The 26,793-nt window shown below is 37.5% G+C and overlaps 1 protein-coding gene across 2 annotated transcripts in view; it reads right to left on the bottom strand.

The window, feature by feature from the left end:
• LOC142352298 (protocadherin Fat 4-like) overlaps window positions 1-26,793 on the bottom strand; it is a 103,732-nt gene that overhangs the window by 20,981 nt on the left and 55,958 nt on the right. For both annotated transcript variants that reach the window (XM_075404825.1, XM_075404824.1), the window contains exons 33-42: window positions 22,332-22,531; window positions 21,451-21,583; window positions 15,610-15,790; window positions 9,777-9,904; window positions 7,669-9,223; window positions 7,206-7,352; window positions 3,120-3,257; window positions 2,413-2,655; window positions 1,888-1,997; window positions 1,359-1,488 (exon numbers count right to left, since the gene is read on the bottom strand). In XM_075404825.1, coding sequence (XP_075260940.1) covers window positions 1,359-1,488; window positions 1,888-1,997; window positions 2,413-2,655; window positions 3,120-3,257; window positions 7,206-7,352; window positions 7,669-9,223; window positions 9,777-9,904; window positions 15,610-15,790; window positions 21,451-21,583; window positions 22,332-22,531 — 2,965 coding nt within the window. The remainder of the gene's footprint in view (window positions 1-1,358; window positions 1,489-1,887; window positions 1,998-2,412; window positions 2,656-3,119; window positions 3,258-7,205; window positions 7,353-7,668; window positions 9,224-9,776; window positions 9,905-15,609; window positions 15,791-21,450; window positions 21,584-22,331; window positions 22,532-26,793) is intronic.

Raw genomic sequence — 26,793 nt, forward strand, 5'->3', positions numbered from 1 at the left:
TCAACGTAAGACTAAAGCAAAAAAATTTAAAAAAATCATAAAAAAAATGAAAAATTGCAACATTTTGAGCCCAGAAACTCCTAAAAATGACCTTTTAACCTTTAATTAAGGCCATACCAGCAGCTGGACCACTCTAAGCACTTGAAGGACTACTAAAGCTCACTTTGGGCTTCTAATGAAACTTGATTCCTGCTGGTCTTTACCTGTTTATCCTATTTTGAAAGATCAAAGTCATTGAAAAATGTGTAAACACATCTTAAAAAAAAACACAGCGCCCCAATACAATTCAAATTCTTTGAATTGTAAAAAAACATAGCAGGACAAATCCTGACGTAAAATTCAAAGAACTTTTATTGACTAATAAAAAACTATACCGAGAACGGACTATGAGTGAATTGGGAAAACCCTTTCTAAAAAAGCAGATCAAAATCAAAAAAGGAAAAAAAACATAAAATCAATGTCAAAATGCCAAATGTAAACAAAAAAACCACTAGCGAGAAATGGAAATTTGGTTTAAGAAGGCCTCGAATGAACAATGAATGGATCGGAAAAACCATTTTGAAAAAAATCCAATCCAAATTACCGAAAAAAAAACAGTAAAAATCAAAGTGAAATTGCCGCATGTGAACAAAAAACCACTAGCGAGAAACCGAATTTTTGTTCAGACACTGTTCTCTCATTTTACTTTAAAATTAGAGCGAGAAAATTTCATGCCGCAAAACCACTCGCTTTTTCACTCCACTTCCTGCTTCGACGTGACCAAAATCACTACTCCAAGTTGACTTCAAAAATCGTGAAAATGTGTGAACAGATCTTAAAAAAAGACAGCGCCCCAATACAATTCAAATTCTTTGAATTGTAAAAAAACCAAGAGAAGGCCAATAATAGCCGCAGCCTTCGCTGTGCGGCTATTAATCAACCAAAATAAAAATGGCAAAATTTTGCAGTTAAGCTTAAGAGCAGCATCGAGAACAATAGCGTTTATTGTTTCACAAACTTGAAAATTTGTTGAAATTTACCATTAAATTATCTCTCCTGTCCAGAACATCGAACAAAATCGACTAATTATTTGTAGGAATCTTCTATCTGTTCAGTTTCAAACGACCCTTTCCTACGTTAGAAAACCGAAATTAGCAGCGATACCAAAGGAAAAACGTAAGGACTTCTGTAGTTTTTGTCTGTTTAAAACCGAATATACCGACAATTTTCCTGCGTTTATTACCTACAATTTTTGGAGCCGTTTATTACCTACAATTTTTGGAGCAGGGCTCTCAACAGGGATAAAACGCTGACATATTGCTATAGTAATAATTATTAATATTGAAGCACAATAATGAAATGGCATTTTTATAACCTACCTGGTGACACACAAGTCGGCAACTGCTCATCAACGGGGTTCACAGTAACTATGACGTCACAGTTAACAGAGAAGGTCCCGTCTGAGACAGTGATAGTAGCAGAGTGTACGGGGAGAGACTCATAGTTCATCTAAACATAACAGCTTCATTTATTGTTATATTAGACGCGTTAATTGGCCTGCAACAATTTTAAAACGTCTTTGAATTCACTGGCCATAGAAAAAAACGATTATTCGACAATGTTGCGATGCAGCATTAAATTAATATTTTGCTTGAATTGCTTTGTAATGCTTTATGCTTAAGAATCTCAAGCTCGAAAAGACCAAGTGATTTTGATAATATCGTTTGAAATTATGAACATTTGGTTTCAGCACGTGGTTAATTATCCTTTTTTTCCTCATCTTGCTCGGATTGCATTGAAGGTCATTGCATCAAAGGTCATTGTAAATCGTAACAGACAGAAAAGGTCGCCATTTTGCAACTTCTACATAGTTACCTACAATACCAAAACCTAAAATATATCTCTTACCGATTGTATGACCAATTTTCCACCAGTTTGGGAGAGGTAAGTGCCGACACTGAAGCTGTACGAGAAAGCGTCTCCGTCTGGGTCAGAACAGCCAAGGTCAACTGACGTCACTGAAATTACATAATTGTATCGGTTAAAACTTATAACTAACTTAAAACTTTGAAGATTTTTGTACTAGTTTTTGAAGGCCAGTTTGCAGTTTCATTACAAAATAAGTACAACAAACAAAAAAATGCAACAGCAAAATTGCAGCTGATCACAATATAATGGAGGGAAGTGCACTTGATTTTCAAATTGCATCGAGTTGTATGGGCCAATTTTTGTATACAAGTTTTTTTTTCCTTCATTCATTTTATAGGAACCTGCCACGTCTTGAGTGGGTCTAAAATATAAGGACCCTCAATTAATGGCAGAATTATACTATGATCAATGTCGAAGATCCCCCCTCAAAAAAAAAGAGTGAAAGAGTTAAGAAGAATTTTAAAATTTTAAATTCTTTTGTCTTAAATTGTAAAGTTTTATTACCTGTCCCAGCATTTTCGTCAACATTGACGGCAACTGGACACGACACACAATTGGGAGCATTGTCGTTCACATTCGTGACAGACACTGTCAATGTCTGGGTTGCAGTCGGATTAGCACTCGTGGGTTCACTAGGGTTCGTGGCACATACTTCGAATGTGATCTCTGTCATTTTCTCATAGTCCAGCTCTGATGTCAGGTATAGTTCGCCTCTTTCGGGACCCTCGGCGACAATGTGGAATAATTCTATGCACAATAAGTTCTTTAAACAGCTTTGAAAGGTGCACACCTGTAGCGGTTACTGCAGAAGACCTTAATATAGATAAAAGGAAAATTGAAGCCATCTATGAACCAATTACATTTACATTTAGCCGATTGAAATTATAAGAGCAAGTTAAGAGAGTTAGTTTTCATAAAGTTTTGTGGCGCATTTTTGTTAGGCTTCTTATAGTCGACCCAAACTTTGCTTTAATCTTGTAAGATTTTTGCCTAATTCATATAAGTATTGTAAGATCATGCATAATTCATACGAAATATTTTAAGATTCTGAAAGGAGCTTTTAAGAATAATGCATGTTCGCAAGAATCTTTGTCAGATCTTTTAAGTTTTGTTTTACTTATTGACTAGAGATGCTCTAATTTCACACTAGAGCGACCCAAGAGGATCTGACCAAGTTGTCCGGGGGTCTTAGAATGAGGACTGAAACAGACCTTGAGCTTCGACGTTGTTGCATATTTGATAGATAAGATATGAGTGCTGAGTATTGGCATTATCAACATCAGAGTCACTAGCAGCAACTGTAACCACCAGAGTTCCCAATTCTGTTGATTCTGATAGGGTAATCGGGGCTAAAACGAAAAAAGGGGAAAATTTCAGTTTCTACTTTTATGATAGAACCACTAATAAACTATTGTAGAAGATAGTTATCCCAATTATGTTCGGTATTTTCACATTTTTAATGCTGACTGGTTTCCAATTATACTATTTCTATTTTTGTTCACTACTTATGTTTAGAAAATATTTAATTTGTGATCACGTCTGCAATTATTGCCATCTAAAGTATTTCATCTTAATTGTCGATCATAATTGATTGCATCACATTCTTTTCATAAATGAGAAAAGACGATTTAAAGTTACGTAATTTTGTAATTTTAAAATAGGCATGTGCTTCCACGGAGCTTATTACTTCAACATCGTAGCATACTTGAAAATCATCTATTCAATTGTGAAACATCGTCATCATAGGTTGTTTTCGTTAAGCGAATTGGATCTTTTTAAACCGAAGAAGTTCTGTTCATTGTCGATACGTCCCGCAACTCTTGTGGAGATAAGTAAAAATTAACGCCAACTCAATGGTTAGCTTGGTGAGCAAGTAAGTAAGTGAGCTAAGTAAGAATAAACTGACTGACGTCGAGCAAACTTCTCTCGAACGACAGGCGGCGCAATTGAACTCAGGAGCTGTAGTCTATTTAAACTTCTCTTAATGGGTGCAGAAAAATCGGCCTAATGACGTATTCAAACTCCCGTCCTCCGGGTGACAAGCGAAAATAAACGTGAAAAAGTAATTCGAGAAGTCAAAGAATGATCCAGAGCAAAAGCACAAAAATGGTTAAGCAAAACTGTTGCATAAAGAAGATAACAAGAGAATACAGAAAACAACTCAAAGAGTCGTACAAAATAATATCTAAAATAAAATAACATCTATTAAAAATATCAAAAAAGAGAAAAACAAAAATAATTGCCAAATAAAGCTGAAGACAGAAAAGTAAATTTAAACAATTTGCAGAAACTGCTTTTAGTTTAGGTGGCAATAACGGTGAATGGGGTAGGCGCGTGTGCAGGATAGGTAGGTTTGGGGATGGGAGAAGTTTGTGGGGGGGGGGGGGGGGTTGCTAGGTCCCTTCACATGTAGGCGGGGGGAGAGGGCTAGGTAGGCTGAGGTGGGTTGGGGATAAAGAGGGCAAGAAAATCAGAGGTTCTAGGTAATAATATCGGCTAGAGCCGTGGGTGGGGGAAGGTATAGAAAAGGGTTAGGGGTGGGCTGGGATTATTGGTTAATTTCAGGCGCCGGCATGAGAGGAGGTAAGCAGTGGGCGTTTGTCTTAGGCATGTGATGTGAAGGGAAAGAGAGTTGGGGGTTGGTTTGGAGTGCCGGTTTCTATTGGTGGGGTTAGATATATAGAGGTGTCTGTATGGAATGGACAGTTATCAATTGAAAATTTTGCAACAATGACCGCGTCATTTTGAATCTTAGACAACAAGCAATACCTCACAATTACTATACATTGCGAATTAGGAAATTGTTCAAGTCCAATTCACTTAAAAACAAAGAAACATAGACGCATTTTTATGCAAACCTTTTTATGTAGCCTGTTCCAGTAACAGAAATCTGTTCTTTCTGATTGAAAAAAAATGCTCTCATAATTTTTTTTCGAGATTTAAAAGATATAAGTTTAATTGTTTTTTCCGTTGTTTCCTGTGTTTCCAACTGTTGTATTAACTGCTGTGTGATTTTTTTGCAAAATTCCATCAAAACGGAATCAGAGAACATTTATACCTTTTGTTTTATTTGCATTTCGCTATAATAATGATTAATTTATTGGATTTTTAAGGGTTTTCATGGAATTTAGTGGAGCCTTCACGTTGGCAGTCTGGAATAAAGTGTGTGCTATATACATCAACTTCCATCAACTAGAAAAATTTATTATACTGGAAAAATAAGCTCAGTTGTTGATTAATACACTAACGGGAGCTGAATTTTTGGACAATTTTTGATGATTCTCGATAAATCTTGATAATTTGTGCTAAACCGTTGAAAGGTGCTTTATAATGTTTGTAACATAGGAGGTCTTGCTTGTCATGGTTAATCTTTCTGAGTTATCTTGCCAAGATCTTGTTTCTTGATACCCATTCAAAGATCTAGCAAGTTCGTACTTATCTTGGTTTTTTCATAGCAAGTGCAATGGCGAGATTTTTTCAATATTTACCACGTTTTAGTATGTTACTTATCAAGATGTGTCAAGTTTTGCGTCACTTGAAATGTCCAAATTTTGAACTTTTTAATTGCATATGTTCAATCCTTAACTTGAAGATTTTCAAGTTAATGATTGAAAATATGCAATTAAAAAGTTCAAAATTTGGACATTTCATGTTTTTAACTGTTCACAAAAAATTTGGTGAAGAAAACTCTGTGAAGAAAACAGAAAACAGAAAACTAAAAATTTGACAAAACATCAATACTTTCAAATGATATCACCCATACTCAATATTTTTGCAACAATCATTGAGTTACGATTGGCTTAAGAAACCCCTTCCAGCCAAAATTCTTCTCCTCCTCCAGCTTCGGTGGTTTAAAATCGCAGACATCAAAGATTAAGAGCAAATATTTGTAAATTAGAGTACCGCAATTGGACTTATGGAGCAATTAGTGGATTGAAATGAGGGCGAAGGCTGAGTGAGTGAATCCATTAGTTACGAGTGTCTAAAGCAGTAATATAGTGTGCTTTATTTACAAGGGTGCAGTTTTTTTGCATGTGCATTTATAGCTATTCTACGAATAACTGATCATTGATACTAAAAATTACGCGAACTGTGTTAATGACTGTTGTATTACTACTGTTGCATTAACGAATAGAACATAACCGACTAAACGTCAGAAGAATTGCTCTCGAACGACTGATGGGAGTTCTAATCAATTGCAGCCTGCTTCATTTGGGGGGGGGGGAGGGAGCTTAAATCGGACTAAAAAGTTCAATGAGGGGCTTCAAATAACCACAGAGTTTAACATATACCACTATTAAGATATAAAGAAAAAAATGACACCAGTTTCGGCGCACTTTTCATTTGACTTTTCGTATTGAATTGCCGCCAATTGAGTTTAGCTGCTTGAAATTGTGATTGAGAGAGAATTTTAGATCACGCGAAACGCAAAAAGTCAAGGACGTAAAAGTCACTCGAAAAGTCAAAATTGTCAAGCAAAAATTTTGCATAAAAAACATAGCCGGTAGAATACCGGAAACGACTCGAATCGTCGAGCATTATAATCTCTAACCTAACCTTACCGAAATCAGAACATCAAAATAGACAAGAGAAAAAAAAACAAAAGTAGCCCAACAAACCACATTAAAGTGTTCTAAAAATGCCGACAACTTTTTAGGTGCGGGGAGAGCTAGGTGGGGTGGGTGAGTAGATAAGTTGGGGAGGTGGGTAGTGCTGGGGTAGTTGGGGGGTAGGTGGGGGTAGCTAGGTGAAGGGAGGGGGTAGGGTTAGTTGGGGGTAAGTTGGGGGGGGGATGCGGGGAGTTGTGGGGGGTGGTAGGTAGGTGTTTGGGGGGCGGGGGGTAGATAGGTGGTGAGGAAGTTGTGCGGTGTAGTTTAGATAATTAGGGTGGCTTATATAGGAACAAAAAATCTCAAATTGACCTCTTCACCTTGAACATTACCAGCAGTTCCTAATTATTATACATTATAAACGAAGCTACTGTTAAACTCCAATGTTCGAAAACAGAAGTCAACAATCAAAAACGGAGGTAAATGCTCGAACAGAAAGAAGTCAAAATTCAAGTCATGAACAAACTTGCTTTCTGCTAAAAAAAAACCTGTAGAATCTCAATACTCCTCTTCGAGTCGTAAAAACCTGTAGAATCTCAATACTCCTTTTCGAGTCGTAAACACCTGTAGAATTTCAATACTCCTCTTCGAGTCGTAAAAAGACACGTTTACAATAATTGCTATGAACTTCGTTCAAGAGCAATTAAAAATCAGTCACATTTGTAAATCAATGTACATTATTCTTACACAAGTTAGCAGTGGCAAAAGTGGGCGAATTGTCATTGACTGGGATGACTTCAATTGTGACGTAGACAGTTCTCACGACTCCGGATCCGTCACTAGCCGAGATCTGGATGTTGTACTCGGTTGAAGCCTCGTAGTCCAAACTGTTGCCTGAAATAAGTTAGAACGAGAACTAAAAAAAACAGACTTGAATCTGAGAAAAAGGTTAGAATTTCGTACTGTAAACGGTAACTCAACTTTATACACAACGCGTAGTTAAATTTACGTTCGCATAGAGAAAGTAAGGTTATGTGCAATTAATAGTAAAAAATAATTACAAGAAAAGTTTATCGCAAAAAATTGCATAAAAGTGCCATCAGGATCAATATATTAGCTACAAACTTTGTTTGAGAGTAACTGACGCAAAAGTTTTAACAGCAGTTTCGCTCTGAAACTAAACATTGGCTCAGAAACGGATTCAACTTACTTATGAGTGACACCACCCCAGTAGTAGAGCTCACACTGAACCTCGCATCACCTGACAGCCTTGTGTACGTCACTGTTTCACCTTGGTCATTAGCGTCACAGTTCAGAGCACTTGTCAAAACCGTAGTTGGCAAAACTGGCTCGGCTATACTGACCAAAATTGCACTTTCGGCACAAGAAGGCGGGAATTCTGGAACGTCAGTTACGGTCAAGGCCACAGGGTAAGTTTGGGTGGTTGCAGGATCACTGGCTGTCAATACCAACCCGTAACTGGCGATCGTTTCAGCGTCCAGAGGTTTGGCCAAGATCAACTGAACGTCATACGAAGTACCCAAAACTGTGGCTTTTTCAACAAATAGTTCGAAGGTTCCACCAAAGTTATCGGCCAAACGTATCGTGCCGGGATCGATCCCGTGACCTCCGGTGTCAGAATCCGCAACGCTGTAAATACCCAATACGGTGCCAACTAGCACTGATTCCAGTTCAGTTATTGTTGCTGAGCCGGACCAGACTGGTGCATCTTCATTTATCGGTTGAACGTAAATTTTGACAAATACTTCTTGGATAAACGATGAAGCCGTGACTTCGACGTCGACTGTGATGTCATATTCTGGCGTCGTTTCGTAGTCCAGACTTCCGGTCGTCTTTATCTGGACGTCTGCTCCATTCATCTCAAACGTTGCATCCGTGAGTGAATAAACATACGCGGGACTTCCCGTAGTATCGCAATCGATTGATGTGACAACGTAGCCAGCAATTGCCGGCGTTTCTGCTACATATGCTGTAAACGCTTTAGTACACTTTGGGTAGTAATCTTTGGTATCAGTTATGAGGACGTTTATAGTATCTGAAACTTGAATTGCGGTATTTAAAGGATCGCGGACACTGAAAGCTGTAATTTCCAAAGGAAGCGCCGCACCCATATCGTTGTAGTCAAGTTGCGTCTTCAGTTTTATGTCTGCAGTCACAAACCCATTAACAGCTGCCCCTCTAACAATTATGCAACAATCTTGGTTCGAGTTGACATTCTTGACTTCAAATCTGGTTCCCTCAGCTCCGTAGAGTCCACAGTCCAAATCTTTGACTCTAACGGTTCCAATTGTGGTTCCAACTGGATCAGCTTTCTCAATAAACGGACCAAAATCTGCCAAAGTTGGATCAAAAACTGGGATGTTGAGGTCCTCCGGAACCGCTTCGACGTATAGTGTCATCTGGAGCACAGTTGCACCACCTCCGGGATCAGCAGTAACGTAGACTACGTCATCTGTCGGACAATTGAACGCGTCCAAAGGCATCGCAGACTTGTCTGTAACTCTAACCTGGCCGTTCGTTGTGCCAACTGTGTAATCTGTCGAAGTTGTTGAAAATGTTACACTCGGCCCGCTTATGTCTCGGTCTAGTAGGTTGAAAGTGTACACCACGACATTGACATCGGATTGCTGGACTGTTGTGTAAAGCGCATGGGACCTCTCAAGAGGGTCGAATTCGTTCACGTCGCTGACCGTAAGAGACAATGCTACTCCCCCGGTGGTTTTTGTTATTTGCGATTGATCCTCCTAAATAAAGTTGATCAAACTGTCTTACATGTTATTTTCTACAGGTGTTGATGTTTTTTTATTATTTCTATTCTACTTCAAATTTGATAGACGATAATTTGTTTCGCCTGCCGTCAAAGGGCGATTGAGCCGTCATTGCAATTGTAAGTGCTAGATCTGACCCCTCCTTGCCTCCACCCACGGAATGAATTTTTGATTCCACATTCCTTCCACAAATTAACATGAAATTTTTTTGGTATTTCGCATTAAAGCTACCCCCCTCCTCCCCCCCCACTATTATATAACCCCCATTATGGTATTATGACGTTATCTGACCACTAAGCTGGGGAGCTATAATGAGAAAGACACCTTTTTTAACACTGGTTTATATTGGTTTTGTTAGCATGAAATAGGGGCATGATAATGCCAATGTCAATTACGAATAGTAATTTTTATATTCTGGGGAGGGGGGATGGGGTGCAGAGCTGACGGGGCGTGTTTAGAGGGCGGGGGTGATAGTTGGTATAAATGTTTTAACATATACTTTTACGCAGAGAAGTAAGTGGTTGCTTACGCCAAAGTTCTGAACAGTGACGCGTATTCGAATAGAGGAGTCACCCGGTAGACTCTCCAAGTTGAGTGGATGAGCCAATGAGATGTCACCACTCATTGGGTCTATGTTGAAATGGCTCTCGAATGAAGCTGAAACACAAACATAACCTAGGAATTGCTCTCGAAAGACTGATGGGGCGAGATTTTATTGTAGCCTGTTTCAGTCCCCGGGACGAGGGTATATGCATAGTAGTGGTGCAGCAGTTTTACTGAGGGGCTTCAAATGATATTAAAAGAAGTTTCAGTAATTTCACTACTATATCAGTACTCCAATAACTTATTTCAGTAACTCCGCCACTGCCGGTCTCCAGCCCCGGATGAAAAAGGAGGTTGGAAGAATTACACAAGTCATACCAGAATGAAAAAGGAGGAGGGAAGAACCACACAGATCAAACCGGAAAATCCCAATGTCGATTTTTTTTAATCGACTAGAGAAAATTTTCCGACAGTTCTTGCATAATATTATTAATTCTGGTTTTCAAATCCCTAAAACTTGACAAATCTTGCTAAGATCTTAAAGATTCTTTCCTGTTTATCTTATCAAGATCTTATTTCTTGATTATTTTGCAAAGATCTTACATGTCCGAAGATATCTTGACGTTTTCCTATCAAGAATCTTACCAAGTTCTTATCAAGATTTGTCAAGTTTTAATAAACTTCTTATCAAGATGTTTCAAGTTTCATTTCACTGGGAGGCCACTTGTGAGGAAAATGAAGCCGATTTTGTCGTGCCTTTTATTATTGTGAATATCGTGCCGCTTTTGTCGTGCCGCTCAAAATTGTGAATGAAAAAGCAACTTACACCACGCAAAAAAAATCAACAGGTCAAGTGTAATAAAAGTCACTGGCACAGTCGAAACGGTCGTGAAAAAACATTTCAATAACAGACACACAATACCATATGTTTCATAATTCGTTCTGGAGCAATTGGACTATATCTTTCCTTTTTCCATAAAAAACATGCAAATTTCTAGACAAAATACGGCACAAAATCCTGATTTCGGGACAAAATGATTTCTGGCCAAAATTTCTGAACAAAAATACTTTGTCCGTGCTACCGAATTTCTCTCCTCAGATTGATCATTAAATTATTTGCCCCAATTCTTTTCTACGAATAAGGACTATGAACAGTTTTGCAATGGAAAACGTAAAACGAAAGAAGGTAAAGAAATTTTATGACTGGCCAATCAGAATTGCCAAACACAATTCTGGTTTCCGCTTGGTGATTAATAACTCGATAAAGCAAACGCACACTTGAAGATCAACATACATTTGATCTGAAATGGTGTTAAGCGGACAGAAATTTTTTAGTAACTTAGCCTCTTGTTTGGCTATTATGTATTCAAATTAAGCTGCACAAGACACATCCAACTTTTTTCAGGCAAATTGATATAAAACGACTGGCTAGGGTCTTGATGGTAGTAAATTTGATCTTTCTCGGCAGTCGTGCCCCGTACCTAACTGTGAGTCGAATTCAGCCCTGTATCAGTAAAATTTGCATCATGCATTTTTTGAAGATCATTACTATGTACATGTCACTTCTGGTTATGTATAGGCTGTATTTTATCAACCTAATGAGTCATATGCATGCAAATTTTATGCACATTCTTTCTCGCCTAATGTATCTTACATGTACATGTACTTGCAACAGACTGCTCGTAAGATGCACATAAGTGGCGCCAGTCTGATTTTGACCTGGCCAGGCGTAATTACAAACCACTTGAGCGTGAACAAACTCAATCTGCTAACGCGAGATAATTGCCCCTAATTGTTCTCGCTCTACTACAAACTCTACTCTACTCTTTTATTGAATCTCTTTTATTACTAAATCCATGCGCACTATCATCTCTTTGCACTATTTGCACCTTTGAAGTAAAAAGGAAAGGAAGGGGAAAAGATATGAATTTATAAAGGATTTATAAATTTATAATGGATCGAATTTATAAATGAAGGATTTATAAATTTATAAATGGATCGAATTTATAAATGAAGGAATTATAAACGACATGAATTTATAAACGACATGAATTTATAAACGACATGAATTAAAAATACGTTCTATAGTTCTCTGTTCTTTGTTCTCTGTTCTTTGTTCTCCTCTGTTCTTCTAGCTGGAATTGCACTTCAAATTTGCTTTAAATTGGTAAATATAGCTTGCAGCTCTACCTGGAGGGTCAGTGAAAAAGGTGGCCAACTTCACAAATCCTGGGAAAATCGCGCCCACACGGGAAAAGTGGGAAAAGATGGTCCACTGAAGGGGTGGATCGAATTCGAGCGTGTCACACGTCGCTCCAGTCGCCGAATTCGAGCCGTACAAATAATAGTCAATTCACCAGAGTATCATATTTAGTAATCTGAAACAAAATAACACAGCAGCACCAGTGGTTCGACAAACACTAAGAACGTTTATAGAACATTGATTGAACTTTGATATAGAACATTGATAGAACTTTGATATAGAACATTGATAGAACTTTGATATAGAACATTGGTAGAACATTGATGGCTGCTGATTGCGAAAACAGCTTGATGGCTGAAAACAATTCTGAGTCGGGTAGAAAAGAACAGATTGGGGAAATAACTGAAGTCAATTAGTTAAACCAACTGAACACAATATTAAGGTCACGGATATTAAGGGCTAACGCAACTGAACACATAAGGCAATATTAAGGTCACGGATATTAAGGGCCAACGCAACTGAACACAAGGCAATATTAAGGTCACGTATATCATAAAGGCAACGGAAGTATAAAGGCATCCAATCAGTTATCTTTTGCGAATTCTCTCAATACCGAAAGAATAAGTGCCGCCATATGGCGGTAACCCTCTCCATGCTTGTCAAAATGAAAACGACAGGCGTCACTAAAGTCTTCCTCGCCTCCCCTTCCGACCATTCACTACAGTACTCACACTCGCATCAGGTGCCCGTCTTTTTCGCAAATTCCGTACTCGATCCATTCGTTCGTTATCGATGTCGAACACCTTCCTCACTGTCAGTATTCCATGGCACGTCTTCTCTTCAGGATCCGCAACAACAAACATTATTTCCCCCCTGCATTTCATAATCGACTCGTGTAACTCCACTTTAATAACAATCTGTTCCATCTTGATACAATCCAAACAATTCAAAATCAAAGTCGGTTCAACAAACACAAAGTTCAAACACAAGTCTCAATCAAATCTGAAATACACAACATATGAAGACCATTGAGTCTACTATTCAAACACTGGAAAAAGGTTAACATAAATACACTGGTGCATTCACATCAATCAGGTAGAAACGGCGGAGGTCGGTGGAGGTCGGCGGAGGTCGGAAGTCGGCGGAGGTCGGTGGAAGTCGGCGGAGGTCGGAAGTCGGCAGAGGTCGGTGGAAGTCGGCGGAGGTCGGTGGAAGTCGGCGGAGGTCGGTGGAAGTCGGCGGAGGTCGGTGGAAGTCGGCGGAGGTCGGTGGAAGTCGGCGGAGGTCGGTGGAAGTCGGCGGAGGTCGGAAGTCGGTGGAAGTCGGCGGAGGTCGGTGGAAGTCGGCGGAGGTCGGTGGAAGTCGGCGGAGGTCGGAAGTCGGTGGAAGTCGGCGGAGGTCGGTGGAAGTCGGCGGAGGTCGGAAGTCGGTGGAAGTCGGCGGAGGTCGGTGGAAGTCGGCGGATGTCGGAAGTCGGCGGAGGTCGGCGGAAGTCGGTGGAAGTCGATGTGTCAGTTAATTGTGGTGTAGTATGTACAAGTTAGGCTAGAACGCAGCTCCGGGTATCGACACGTTGAAAATTTCATGCATGATATCAGTCATTCGAAATTTTCAAAATTTGCTATGTACAGTCTGTTAGTTCTTCGTCTGTACAGTCTGAACTGAGACATTCTGTGCAGTGTTAACCAATAATGTAAATGATGCTGCGAAGAAAAAAAACAGACTGCGATTTTTCTTAATCGACTCTGGGCAGACTGGCAAATTTATTTACACTGCTATTTGTCTGGTACAGTACTGGTTACAATTGAAAGTCAATGGTACAGCGCTGAAACTCACTGCGACCTAGGTACGGGGCTGCTCCAAATGTTTACAGACTAGTAAAATTTTATCAAAAATTGCGGCAATTGAAGGTTCTCAAACTTTGAAATAATTCTGTTTTTTTTTCGGCAAAAAATCCAAATTTTTATAACAAAAAATCCGGAAAAATGAGTAGAACTAAACCAATTGCTATTTAAGGAATTACAAGAAAAAATTACCAACTAATAATCACCTCGCTCCTAGCAAAAATTTTGCCTGCAAGGTTGACCAACGGCTTTAAGGATAAGACTCAATTGGTTGTCATTTACTAGAGCTGTAAAAATGAGAAAAATTCTAAGGTCATAGACCTACCTGTTTAGAATAGATCTAATTGAAAACCAACCTTACATTGTTATTGAAACAGTGTTTCAAAACAACTGAAGCTGATATTTTGCCTTAATTAAAAATTCAAAGAAAATATGAGCATGGATTTTGATAATTGCAAAACGAAACATTAATTAACTGATTAGAGGTTTCAAAGACAGCAAACCGAATTCGAATTTCGAAACATTTCTATTGGCAGATAACGTTTTTACACACTTTAGGACAAAAGTTTAGGGTTTAATATTTACAAACGTTCATTACAAATTTGACTTCCCAGGTTTAGGTCCAGACCCAAATTGAGCTATGATCAGACTATGCAGACTGAAATGACCTCTGATCAGACTTTCCAGACCTAAGTTACCTCTGATCAGATCATCGAGACCAAAATGATCTCTGATCAGACTTTCCAGACCAAAATGTCCTCTGATCAGACTATAGTGCGCTTATGATCAGACCCAAACTCAGACCATTGTCCAGACTATAAACAGACTATGATCAGACCATCTTCAGACCATGGTCCAGACTCAATTTCAGACCATTGCCCAGACCTTAATCAGACTATGATCAGACTCATGTGCGCTCAAAATAGTCTGATCAGAGAAAGGTTTTAGTTATGAACAAATCTCTTAATTTTGCTATAATATATTCATTTCATAAAAAACTGGTGTTTGGTGCTTTAAAATCATCTAAGGAAAAGCCAATTCTGAAAATATTGCTAATGAAAACGAAACTTAACTGTTGAGAAAAAAACTTTATTTACCATACCCCTTAGTTCATTTTTCTGACTCAATGGATGAACTTAGACAGTTTTCCACAAGAAACCTCGTGGTCTTCAGTTAATCAAAATTTCCTCTTGAGGGGACCGGCATTTGCTATCAGCTGGACTCCTTGTTTCTGATCAGAGTCATCGGACTTTAGATGAGTGTCTGATCGGAACGCTGCTTTATTGTTGCCTCTTGGCAGAGCCAACATCCCTCAATAAAAAAAAAACAAAAAAATTTGAAAAAAATGCACTCGAAATCAGACCTTCCAGACCGAATTGACCTCTGATCAGACCGAACACAGACCATGGTCCAGACTATAAAGACTATGATCAGACCGTCCAGACCGAATTGACCTCTGATCAGACCGAAATCAGACCATGGTCCAGACTATTGTGCGCTCGAACCGCTTTCCAGACCCTGTAATTTCGGTCTGGGAACACAGGGGTGTGCGCTCGATTGGGTCTGATCATAGCTCAATTTGGGTCTGGACCAAAACCTGGGTTGTTTGTTTTCAATGAAAAAACTCACAAACAATATTTAAAATGCCAAAAAGTTAACAGTGCCAGAATTGAAATGACAATTTTTTACACAACGACAGATTTTGAAATACAACAAAAACGTGCACTTTAAGGCTCGCGGTATACATAACCTATATATGGGATTCAGCTTACCTGGTTGGACGGTTACAATTGAGAAGTAACACACGGCATGGTCGCTCACTCCTCCATCTGAGTCGAGACAGGTACTGATCTGGTTGTCAAAGAGAGCAGTGCCCACAGTTGCGTGCTCAGAGACTGTTACTGATGTGGAAACGTAGTTAAAATCTCTTCTCATGTCATTAGCGGGTCGAACCTGAAATGACGTCACCAAGATTGAAATTCAAAAGAATGACGTCATTAAAAACTATTTGAACAAAAATGGCGCCATTTAGAAAATATTGCACAAATTAAAGACCGCAGTCAAAAAGAAACTCATAAATGACGTCATCAAGACAAAGATACCGGTAAAGCATCCGAAATTAAGCTTCAAGTTCAAAAAGGACAAAAAAACGAAAATGGATCAAGAAGTGCAGAATAATATTGACTAAAATCACTGGTAACATTAGAATTCATGGCGCCTAATCTAATAGTATAGTTAACAAAATCCCGAAATACATAGTCATATTCAGGGAAAATGGTGCTTATAAAGCGCGCTTTCATTTTTTCCTGAATATGACTATAAATTTCGGGAATTTGTTGATTATAAATATTAGACAAGGAGGCTCGGCAATGTGCGTACGCACATAAAGTTCCGACCCCGCTCATCCACATTCTTGACTTAATTGGCTACCAAATGATGAAGAGATAGAAAACTTTCAAAAATCTAGATATCGTTCCATAAACAACCGTTGGAATACAATAATGCCAGCCTAGAGGGCCGATGAACGTTGTTGATAATAGGAGTACTAGAAAGGCAAATAACAAATATCAAACAGCAACCAAAACATGATGTCTTTAATAAATAAAATCGTAACAAAATCTAACTCGAATCAGATAAAACATAAACGAAACAATTCAACCTATACTTCATTAGAAAGATATGGGACATGTCTTCAATGAGACTGGTTAACAGTTCCACAAAAATAACAAAGAGGTGCGCAGTTCAAAAATACGTTTTTATTTCTGAAAAAAAAATTAATTTCACCGTTATTAATGTCATTAGATATCAACTGAAATCCATAAAAGGTTCATTTATGTCTCCATAAGAAGTAATTGAGACACGTCATTATCCAATGTTCAATTGCGCAAAATTTCAACGTCAATGGGACTTACAATTATTTTTATAAACTAAAAAGAATAAAAAATTCTGTAAAATGAACAAATTTAAAAAAATCAAATTTTTTACGAAATCTCGTAACAGTAGTAAAAGCAGAGAAACATATGTTTGAAGCTAAAACCGTTAAAGAAACTAATTTATAGTTCACTGAAAACGGGTTCTGACCAGTCTTTACAGAGACTGAGCTACAAATCGGCCGATAAATTATTTAAAAAATGACGCAGCTCAAAAACCCAAATATTTTTTTAAAACAAAAATTTTCAAAATTCATAACATAATTAAAAATTCAACAAACAGCGACGGGTAATTCAACAAAAGAAGCAATACCTCAGGGAACCAATTGGGTTTATTAACAACGAGACTAAGTCACGACACATATTAACAACAAAATATATAAAAAAGTCAAAACTTTAAACAATTTTACGAGATTACACTGTTCAAGGCACTATAATTATAAGATTTTGGCTGCGAGAACTGTATTTTGTCACTTTTTCTTCATTTTAACATCAAAAACTCGAAGCAATCAATCACAACGTATAACCAAGCCCAACAAAAATATTTGAACCAACAAAAGTAATTGAGATTTCAAATTAGTGAGATTGAGTTACAAGGTTACAAAAATAATGGCAAAAAAGAAAACAGTTGATAACTTTCTTCTAATATCAATTTTAAAGTCATTAAAACAAACAGCTTTAAATTGAAATCCTTAACTAAGTTATTTGTCATGAGAAAGCAATTGAGAGCTATCTTTATCAGGTATATGGCGTAAAACAACAAAAAGGAAGACAAACACAGGAAAAACCAAAAAATTCATAACATTTTGCGCAATATCTTTGTGTCTCAGCCCAAAAGAGCATAAACTATTTAACAAAAACAATTAACAAATCCAGATACGTCTTTTTTCAACACTGTTCGTTTTCCCTACTATGCTTTCCACCAATTGGATTTGTCAATAATGTGATTTTTTGACAAGGAAACAAAATGAACTCAAATTATAAAGATTAAAAACGCGTAGTATCAAAACAAACAGACCACTGGTTGATCATAAAACCGTTACGGACAATAATTTGTAAATCAAATGAACTTGGTGTCTGCCTGTTTTTACTAAGACTGCGTCCGGGGTTGAGAGAAATAAGATAAAATAGTGGCAAAGTTCTAAAATAAACCGATACTTTCTTTAAACCAATTTATTCAAAGTCATAACAGACCTTAGATAACAACCGCAAGAATAATAACCTAGGTCCCTTTAAACCGTCTGAAAAACAATTGGATTTTTGATTGGGGACTTAAAGTAATTGGGCTACAAAAAGATAACAAATGAAAGCAAAATTCAAGAAGTACATAAAAAAGTTTTACGAAAAAAATTGGTCAGAGCCACAAAACCTTGAGATTAATTCTGAAATCCTGAAACAATCTTGTTGGACCTCGGTTTTTATAAATATTTTCTGTCGTTAATTGAGACCGGATTTGAAATTCATGTAAGCAAAAAAAGTTTACATAAAAAACATCTACATGGCGGAAATATTTTGAAAAGTCGCACCCCTTTAAAATCTCAAAAACTTTTTATCGTAAGGACCCATGGGGAGATCAAGATCAGCCCAGATGTTGCGCCGGGTCTTAAAAGAACACTCATTTGTTCAAAATGTTGTGAAATAGATCCCTTTTTAACAAACTTTTTCAGTTTGTCAAAAAGAAAAATGCATTTTGTATGATTATCGAGTTCAAATTTGCAAAAAAACTAGCAAAACTATAATTCCAAAAGGTTATCGTAGCCAGCGGTTACACAATTAGCTCATTTGTCAGCTGGAAAAGAACATGACCACAGTTTTAAGGTATCTAATTCCAGCAAATTTAAAGCAAATGGGCTAAAGAGCAAATTTGGTCCCATATTTGATCCCGAAAAAAGTCGAATTTTGAAAAATTTAGCTAAATTCTAGCCAAAAAACTCAGATCAAACAATTCAGCAATCCTCTTCTGTCTTTAGAGTTAAAATTAATAACACAACAGTAAATAATTTCAACAAATTTTAGAAAAATTGACCAAAATTAGGTCAAAAATACCTAAAATGTGAACAAAACAGCTGAATTACGTCTAATGTTCACAAATTTTAAAACCTCGATAACTCCCTATAAAAAACGAAAATTAGAAAAATCCCTTTAGTTCCATATTCTATGCTGGACGGGCTTTTTAATAATACCACTCACAACTCTACGATGATTATATCGATCGGCCAAAACTGTTCCCGCTAAAGTGGGTCAGAACAATTAGGTACTATGAAAAATACTAATGAATTTGGTCGATAGTATGCTAAATTGTGCTGTTCATTTTCATCTTTGATAATTTTCGGCTTGAAATCGATAATTTTTTGATAATTTTGTAATTCTTATTATAACTTCCCATCAATGCTGATATTGCCGATCAAACTGACCCCGGATCAGACCCAAATTTAGCACACACACCTGGGCATTCCAGATCTAACTGACAGGTTCTCAAAAGCCGCTAAGACTATGTTCGAAACCCTGGACAACTGTCTGTAATGAATCTAACCAGGGAAGAGAAATTTTTGGTTTGCTCAGGTCGAGGTGTCAAGGCTAAAAATTGCTTAAAATGTAAGAAATGCGGTGAATGCTCTTAAATTTTGTAAGAAATGCGGTGAATGCTCTTAGATTTTGTAAGAAATGCGGTGAATGCTCTTAAATTTTGCAAGAAATGCGGTGAATGCTCTTAAATTTTGTAAGAAATGCGGTGAATGCTCTTAAATTTTGTAAGAAATGCGGTGAATGCTCTTAAATTTTGTAAGAAATGCGGTGAATGCTCTTAAATTTTGTAAGAAATGCGGTGAATGCTCTTAAATTTTGTAAGAAATGCGGTGAATGCTCTTAAATTTTGTAAGAAATGCGGTGAATGCTCTTAAATTTTGTAAGAAATGCGTTGAATGCTCTTAAATTTTGTAAGATTTGCGGTAAATGCTCTTAAATTTTGTAAGAAATGCGGTGAATGCTCTTAAGTTTTGAGAGAAATGCGTTGAATGCTCTTAAATTTCGCGAGAAATGCGGTCAATGCCCTTTAATTTTGTAAGAAATGCGGTGAATGCTCTTAAATTTTGTAAGAAATGCGGTGAATGCTCTTAAATTTTGTAAGAAATGCGGTGAATGCTCTTAAATTTTGTAAGAAATGCGGTGAATGCTCTTAAATTTTGCAAGAAATGCGGTGAATGCTCTTAAATTTTGTAAGAAATGCGGTGAATGCTCTTAAATTTTGTAAGAAATGCGGTGAATGCTCTTAAATTTTGTAAGAAATGCGGTGAATGCTCTTAAATTTTGTAAGAAATGAGGTGAATGCTCTTAAATTTTGTAAGAAATGCGGTGAATGCTCTTAAATTTTGTAAGAAATGCGGTGAATGCTCTTAAATTTTGTAAGAAATGCGGTGAATGCTCTTAAATTTTGTAAGAAATGCGTTGAATGCTCTTAAATTTTGTAAGATTTGCGGTAAATGCTCTTAAATTTTGTAAGAAATGCGGTGAATGCTCTTAAGTTTTGAGAGAAATGCGTTGAATGCTCTTAAATTTCGCAAGAAATGCGGTGAATGCTCTTTAATTTTGTAAGAAATGCGGTGAATGCTCTTAAATTTTGCAAGAAATGCGGTGAATGCTCTTAAATTTTTTAAAAAATGCGGTGAATGCTCTTAAATTTTGTAAGAAATACGGTGAATGCTCTTAAATTTTGCAAGAAATGCGGTGAATGCTCTTAAATTTTGTAAGAAATGCGGTGAATGCTCTTAAATTTTGTAAGAAATGCGGTGAATGCTCTTAAATTTTGTAAGAAATGCGGTGAATGCTCTTAAATTTTGTAAGAAATGCGGTGAATGCTCTTAAATTTTGTAAGAAATGCGGTGAATGCTCTTAAATTTTGCAAGAAATGCGGTGAATGCTCTTAAATTTTGTAAGAAATGCGGTGAATGCTCTTAAATTTTGTAAGAAATGCGGTGAATGCTCTTAAATTTTGTAAGAAATGCGGTGAATGCTCTTAAATTTTGTAAGAAATGCGGTGAATGCTCTTAAATTTTGTAAGAAATGCGGTGAATGCTCTTAAATTTTGTAAGAAATGCGGTGAATGCTCTTAAATTTTGCAAGAAATGCGGTGAATGCTCTTAAATTTTGTAAGAAACGCGGTGAATGCTCTTAAATTTTGTAAGAAATGCGGTGAATGCTCTTAAATTTTGTAAGAAATGCGGTGAATGCTCTTAAATTTTGTAAGAAATGCGGTGAATGCTCTTAAATTTTGCAAGAAATGCGGTGAATGCTCTTAAATTTTGTAAGAAACGCGGTGAATGCTCTTAAATTTTGTAAGAAATGCGGTGAATGCTCTTAAATTTTGTAAGAAATGCGGTGAATGCTCTCAAATTTTGCAAGAAATGCGGTGAATGCTCTTAAATTTTGTAAGATTTGCGGTGAATGCTCTTAAATTTTGTAAGAAATGCGGTGAATGCTCTTAAATTTTGTAAGAAATGCGGTGAATGCTCTTAAATTTTGCAAGAAATGCGGTGAATGCTCTTAAATTTTGTAAGAAATGCGGTGAATGCTCTTAAATTTTGTAAGAAATGCGGTGAATTTTTTCCGCCGCAGTTAAGTACATTTTTTGGATTATTTTCTGTTGAGACCTCGACCCGAGTGGGTCTGAAGTGTGGGGTGGCTTACGATCATGGTGAGAGACACTATGGGACAGTCTGTTCCTGAGGTGCAGGCACCATCTGACACTTCGAATGTGAAGAAGGCACTGGAGAAGAGAGCGTCGAAGTCAAAAGCAGTCGCTGCTTTCCAGTGCAGTTCTCTGAAAAGTCCATTCTCATCAGAATTGGAGGAAAGGGAATATTCTAAAGCTTTAAATTTCAATTTTGAATTTTTTTTTTTCAATTTTGCGTAGGTTTTCATAAGACTTTCTACTTCTGTACACGTTATTAATGGTTTTACTCGGCCCATCGCCGTCGTTTAAATCGAAATCTCAACACGGGAGATTTTATATTTATATTACATTTATGTATCTCTCTTCATTATGTATGTTCACAAAGATGTTTCTTTATACTGCAAAATTTTCACAGTACTGTTTTTCAAATTTAAGCGGCTCTTTTGCCCACATTGACAAACCGGCGTCAAAACCCGAACCGCGGGTAAGCGGGCTGCATATCTTGTTAATCGGGATATATATAGCCACAATTTGATAAGAGCTTTAGATAGTATCGATGAAAACGTTACCATGGCAGTACCCGTACCTAACTCTAAGGCAAGTTCAGTACTGAGTCAGAGTATAAATTCAGGTCACATTATGCACTGAATTTGTCTGATTCAGAGCTAATTCAGCAATTGATTCTGAATTATTTTCTGATTCAGAAAAATATTGAATATGTCTTCTGAATTTTTCTCTGATTCAGAGAAATTCAGAAATCTATTTACAGTTGGTTCTGAAATCCGTCTGAATCAGTACTAAAAATTAAAAACTCTCTGAGAATGTTCTGAATCAGTACTGATTGTCACTGAACCGTAGGTACGGGATGACAAAGAAAATTGTGACAAAAACTCACTGTGCATCAATGACTTCCACTTCAAACAGTCCATTTCCAGTGATGATAGTGAAGGTGAGTAAGTCACCGTCCTCATCAGTACAGTCGAACACAGCTGCCAAGTCGGCTACGAAGGTTGAAAAGGCGACTTGTGTCTCGTCAAAGATTAAAGAATCCGAGGATATTGAACAAGTAGGAGCGTACAGACTGCCGTCTCCGATCTGTGAGAAAAGATTTACAATTTTGAGGAATATCCAAAGGACTAGATTAGGGAAAATCACTTTTACCGAAATACAAAATACGGGAAATTTTGTTAGGACTAAAATGCGAAAAATTTCAAATAAAATATCTGCCCTAATTGATAAAAAAGTTTTGCAAAACTTGGACATGCTGGATTTCGCAATCGGCCCAAAAATAAGTTTTAAGCTGGTATTGTTGTTGTTGTTGTTGGGAATTTACGAGTGCTTGTCGAGGGGTCGTTCTGACCCTTGAGTCTTGCTTTTAGAGAATTGTCCGTAAATTTATGCGGTATAGTGATTCATAAAAATGTTGAATCAGCAATTTGTTGTTGCAAAAGTATTCATGAGAAAATCGAAAAAATGCTTGATTCGAAAACAGGCATCGAGTGAAAAAAAAGACTCGCGCTATTTTTCGATCAAATGGGCACAAACACATTTCAATATAAACTTTTAATATAATAATAATAATAATAATAATAATAATAATAATAATAATAATAATAATAATAATAATAATGATAATAATAATAATAATAATAATAATAATAATAATAATAATAATAATAAAAATAATAATAATAATAATAATAATAATAATAATAATAGTAATAATAATAATAATAATTTAGACTTTAGAGTAAACTCAGGGGTTCTTTAGATCCATATCAATTCAATCAGTCACAATTTGAGTAGTTTTAAGTCGTTTCTGTACAGAACAAGTACCAATAGGACATCCACATCTGATATACCAAGTGCAAGAAGTCAGTTCGTTGTAGTATTCCAGAAAAAATTCCCAGTAGATGTCTGATAGTCGGGTTTTCAGAGTTTCTGTGTCGTGAAATAAGTCAATACTGGTACTAAGCAGGTTTGCAAGGGTTGATGCCCTATACCAAAAGTCCGCCTTTTGCCGAGTCTTGAGATTTTCATTTGCATTAATTTTGAGAGTTCTGGTAGACGACCTGGTTCGCGAATCTGAGAACGATATGTACTTCTGCCAGTTGATATCTACTTTTCCCGTAACAATGGAAGAGAGGAGTAGTAGATCATGCATCTCGAAATAAAAGGACACCGGTAGAATCTTTAGAGTCTCTAATCGCTTTTTGTAGCTACTTTTAAAGTCGGAAATTATCCACGCTGTTGCTCTTCTTTGTACAGATTCAATCATTTTCGTAGCAGCATTGTTTAGAAGAAGGACTTCACTTCCATATGAGAGAATGGGCATGACATACCCGCAGTAGGCACTTAGTTTTACGAACTGACTGGTTTTCAAGCTTAGGTTTTTCTTAATTTGGAAGAATGCACCAGTAGCTTTCTTACACCTCTCCTCTGCGTGGTCGTTCCAGGAGAGATTTTCCGTTACAATGATTCCAAGGTCCTTCTGAGACCGTACTTTCTGGACAATCTGATCGTTTACTACTAGTTGGTGTTCGCCTTTAAAAATCTCCAGTTCTGTTACTTTGTCAGAATTTAATTTCATGTCACTTTCAATACACCAGTTTTCAATACAGCAGATATCCTGCTGTGTGTCCCTCAAGTTTGTACACACAAGCTTGATGTCGTCGGCATATGCAAACGTTGGAGACGTAGTCTGTTCTAGTAGTCCATCCACATAGGCTAAGAAAAACAGGGGCCCCAAACGAGATCCCTGTGGAACTCCGCTTGTAACTTTCAATTTTTGGGAAACTACGTTATTGATTTTAACACGTTGATATCTGTCAGTTAGGTAGCTTCGTTTGAGCTCAAGTAGTCCAACGCCAATTCCAAAGCTGCTCAACCTGAGAAGTAACATCGAATGATTTACTATGAATTTCGTTTTCTTCCACGGAGAAGTTGTCGTAAACTTGGGACAGAAAGGAAATCATTTGCGAGATGGCAGATCGTTTGGGGGTGAAACCGAATTGTTCGGGTTGCAATTTCTTCCTTCCTTATTCGCAAGTCAATGACGTCGTAGATGAGTTTTTCAAAAACCTTCGAAATAACGCACAGCAAGCTGATAGGGCGGTCATTTTCAACGTTATTCTTACTGCCAATTTTATGATTTGCGGTTACATCTGCACATTTCCAAACAGAAGGAAACAGTCGCTTGTTGCAACAAGTTTTGATCAAAAGGAAGATAGACGAGGTTAGAGAAGGGCTGAGATTTTTAAGAACCTGCGGGGAAATACCATCAGAGCCTGCTGATTTACTAATGCACAAACTCTCCAAAATTAGTTTTATCTTCTCTTCTGTAACTTTTACGGTGCTGATACAATCAATTTGAAGCGGTTGCAGGTAGTTAACATTATTTTGTGGAGTTCCAGGAGAGAAAACGCTCTGAAAATATTTATTTAACAGCTCAGCCATTTCCTAAGGACATTCTGCAAGGTTGTTCCCCCACTTCATGTTTGATGGCCAACCGTCATTCCTCCTAATTGCTTTCAGATACTTTTGTATTTCAGAAAACTTCCTACCAGAAAAGACTTTCGTTTCAAACGCTCGTTGTTCTTCAGAGAGCTGCTGCTTTAAGGTTTTCTATAATTTTTTGAGTTTTATAGTGCTGGCTAATGACCTTCGTTTCCGCAGATTTCGTCTCATGGTTTTGCAGCACTTGATCAGATGGGATGAAGACGGGGAAGCCCATGGTGGAAGATTTCGACGATGTTTGGTTTTACGTGGTACATTTCGTTCGAAGATATCGTAGAGCCATTTGTACCAGGTTTCAATCAGGACTTCAACATTGCTGAAGCAGAATGGTTGAAATGGTTCGAGCATTATGGCGCTATTCAGACAATTCCAGTCGACTTTGGAGAGAGAAAAAATTGAAAAGTCAAGATTTCGTCTGGGCGGAACTGGTCTTTTGTAAGTAGCAACTTGCAGATTTAAGTTTGAGTAAACAGCAATTTGATCGGGAAGCAATTTTCCATCAATTTCGTATTTCCCAGTTGTTGCAAAGTCAAAACCGACATCATTAATTAGTACAGGATTGTTACATAGAACAACATCAAGACTTTTGCCATTACTGGTGATGACAAACTGCTGGAAGTTAAGTTCAATCAATCTGTCCAGAATAGTATTGTCGTACAAATCATGAGAATGATACGAAAGCCAGTTTACAAACTTCAAGTTTATGTCGCCAACAAGTATAACACCAGCTGCATCTTTTGTAGACTGAAGGCTGACTAGATGTTGTAGGAGGTTACAGAAGCTCGATTCGTGCCAACGACATGGACAGTCTTTTGGTGGGTTGTACAAGCAGCAAAGAATGATAGCATGCTTGTATCCGGCATCGCTTACAATCTGTAGCTCAATGACAAGGCAATCAACAGAAAAATTGTTAACAAGTAGAAGTCCAGCTTTAAGGTTTTCAGATTCTCTCACACCTATAAGTATCCCACCGTGTCGAGTGTTTCCAGATCTTGCGTCTCTGTCACATCGAAAAACAGTGAAATCAGGTATAAAGAGAGCTTTAGTCGGTACAATATGTGTCAGCCAAGTTTCAGTCAAAAAATAAAATTATAGTCAAGTGAACATAAAACATTAGACAGACTCATTCTTCTATCAGTCTTAAAAATACTTCTGACATTGAAGTTTAGAAGTTTGAGATCTGTTGTCGGGACATAGCCGTCTAGTCAGTGGGTTTCGTTTGGTATAGTTGCCCAATCTTCGCCAATTTTTTGTTGGAGCTTTAAATTTCGAATTCGCAGATTTCTTGGTTCTGCTCCTTCTCCGATCATTTCTCGACGCTTTTTCAGGGCAGCATTCTCAACAGCAAGTTCCTCCTATGTAAGCTCACGGTCCAGGAAGATTCGTTTGTCGTAGTCTTCCATTTTTCTCGCAGAGAGAAGAATTATACGTTTATCTTCTTGATTTGAAACGTTTACAATCAGCGTTCGACAGTTCCCAGGTTTTGATGTATCTCTCCTTCCGAAGCGCTTTAGCCCAATAACTGTGCAATTAACATTCAAGTGAAGAAAGACCTTGCGGACCTCTTCCAAATCTTCTAACTCTCTCTGCAATGCGTCACCTGAAGACGACTCATGGACACCACGAAGTCTAATTCCAACTGTATCTGTAGTGTGTGAAGCTACTGTTGACGTCGGCATTGCGGCCACTTGGTTGAGCGAAGGTTTTTTCAAATCTTTTACACAACTCGTGAGACCTTTTAATTCTTCTTGCCTTCCTCCACTATCCGTCGTCGCTTTTTCTGCAACCTTCTCAACAGATTCTCTGATATCCTGGATCGCGTTTTTCAAGTCGGCATACTC

Source organism: Convolutriloba macropyga, chromosome 13 (assembly GCF_964194025.1).
Source record: "Convolutriloba macropyga chromosome 13, txConMacr16.3, whole genome shotgun sequence".
In the NCBI taxonomy this organism is placed as follows: Eukaryota; Metazoa; Xenacoelomorpha; order Acoela; family Convolutidae; genus Convolutriloba; species Convolutriloba macropyga.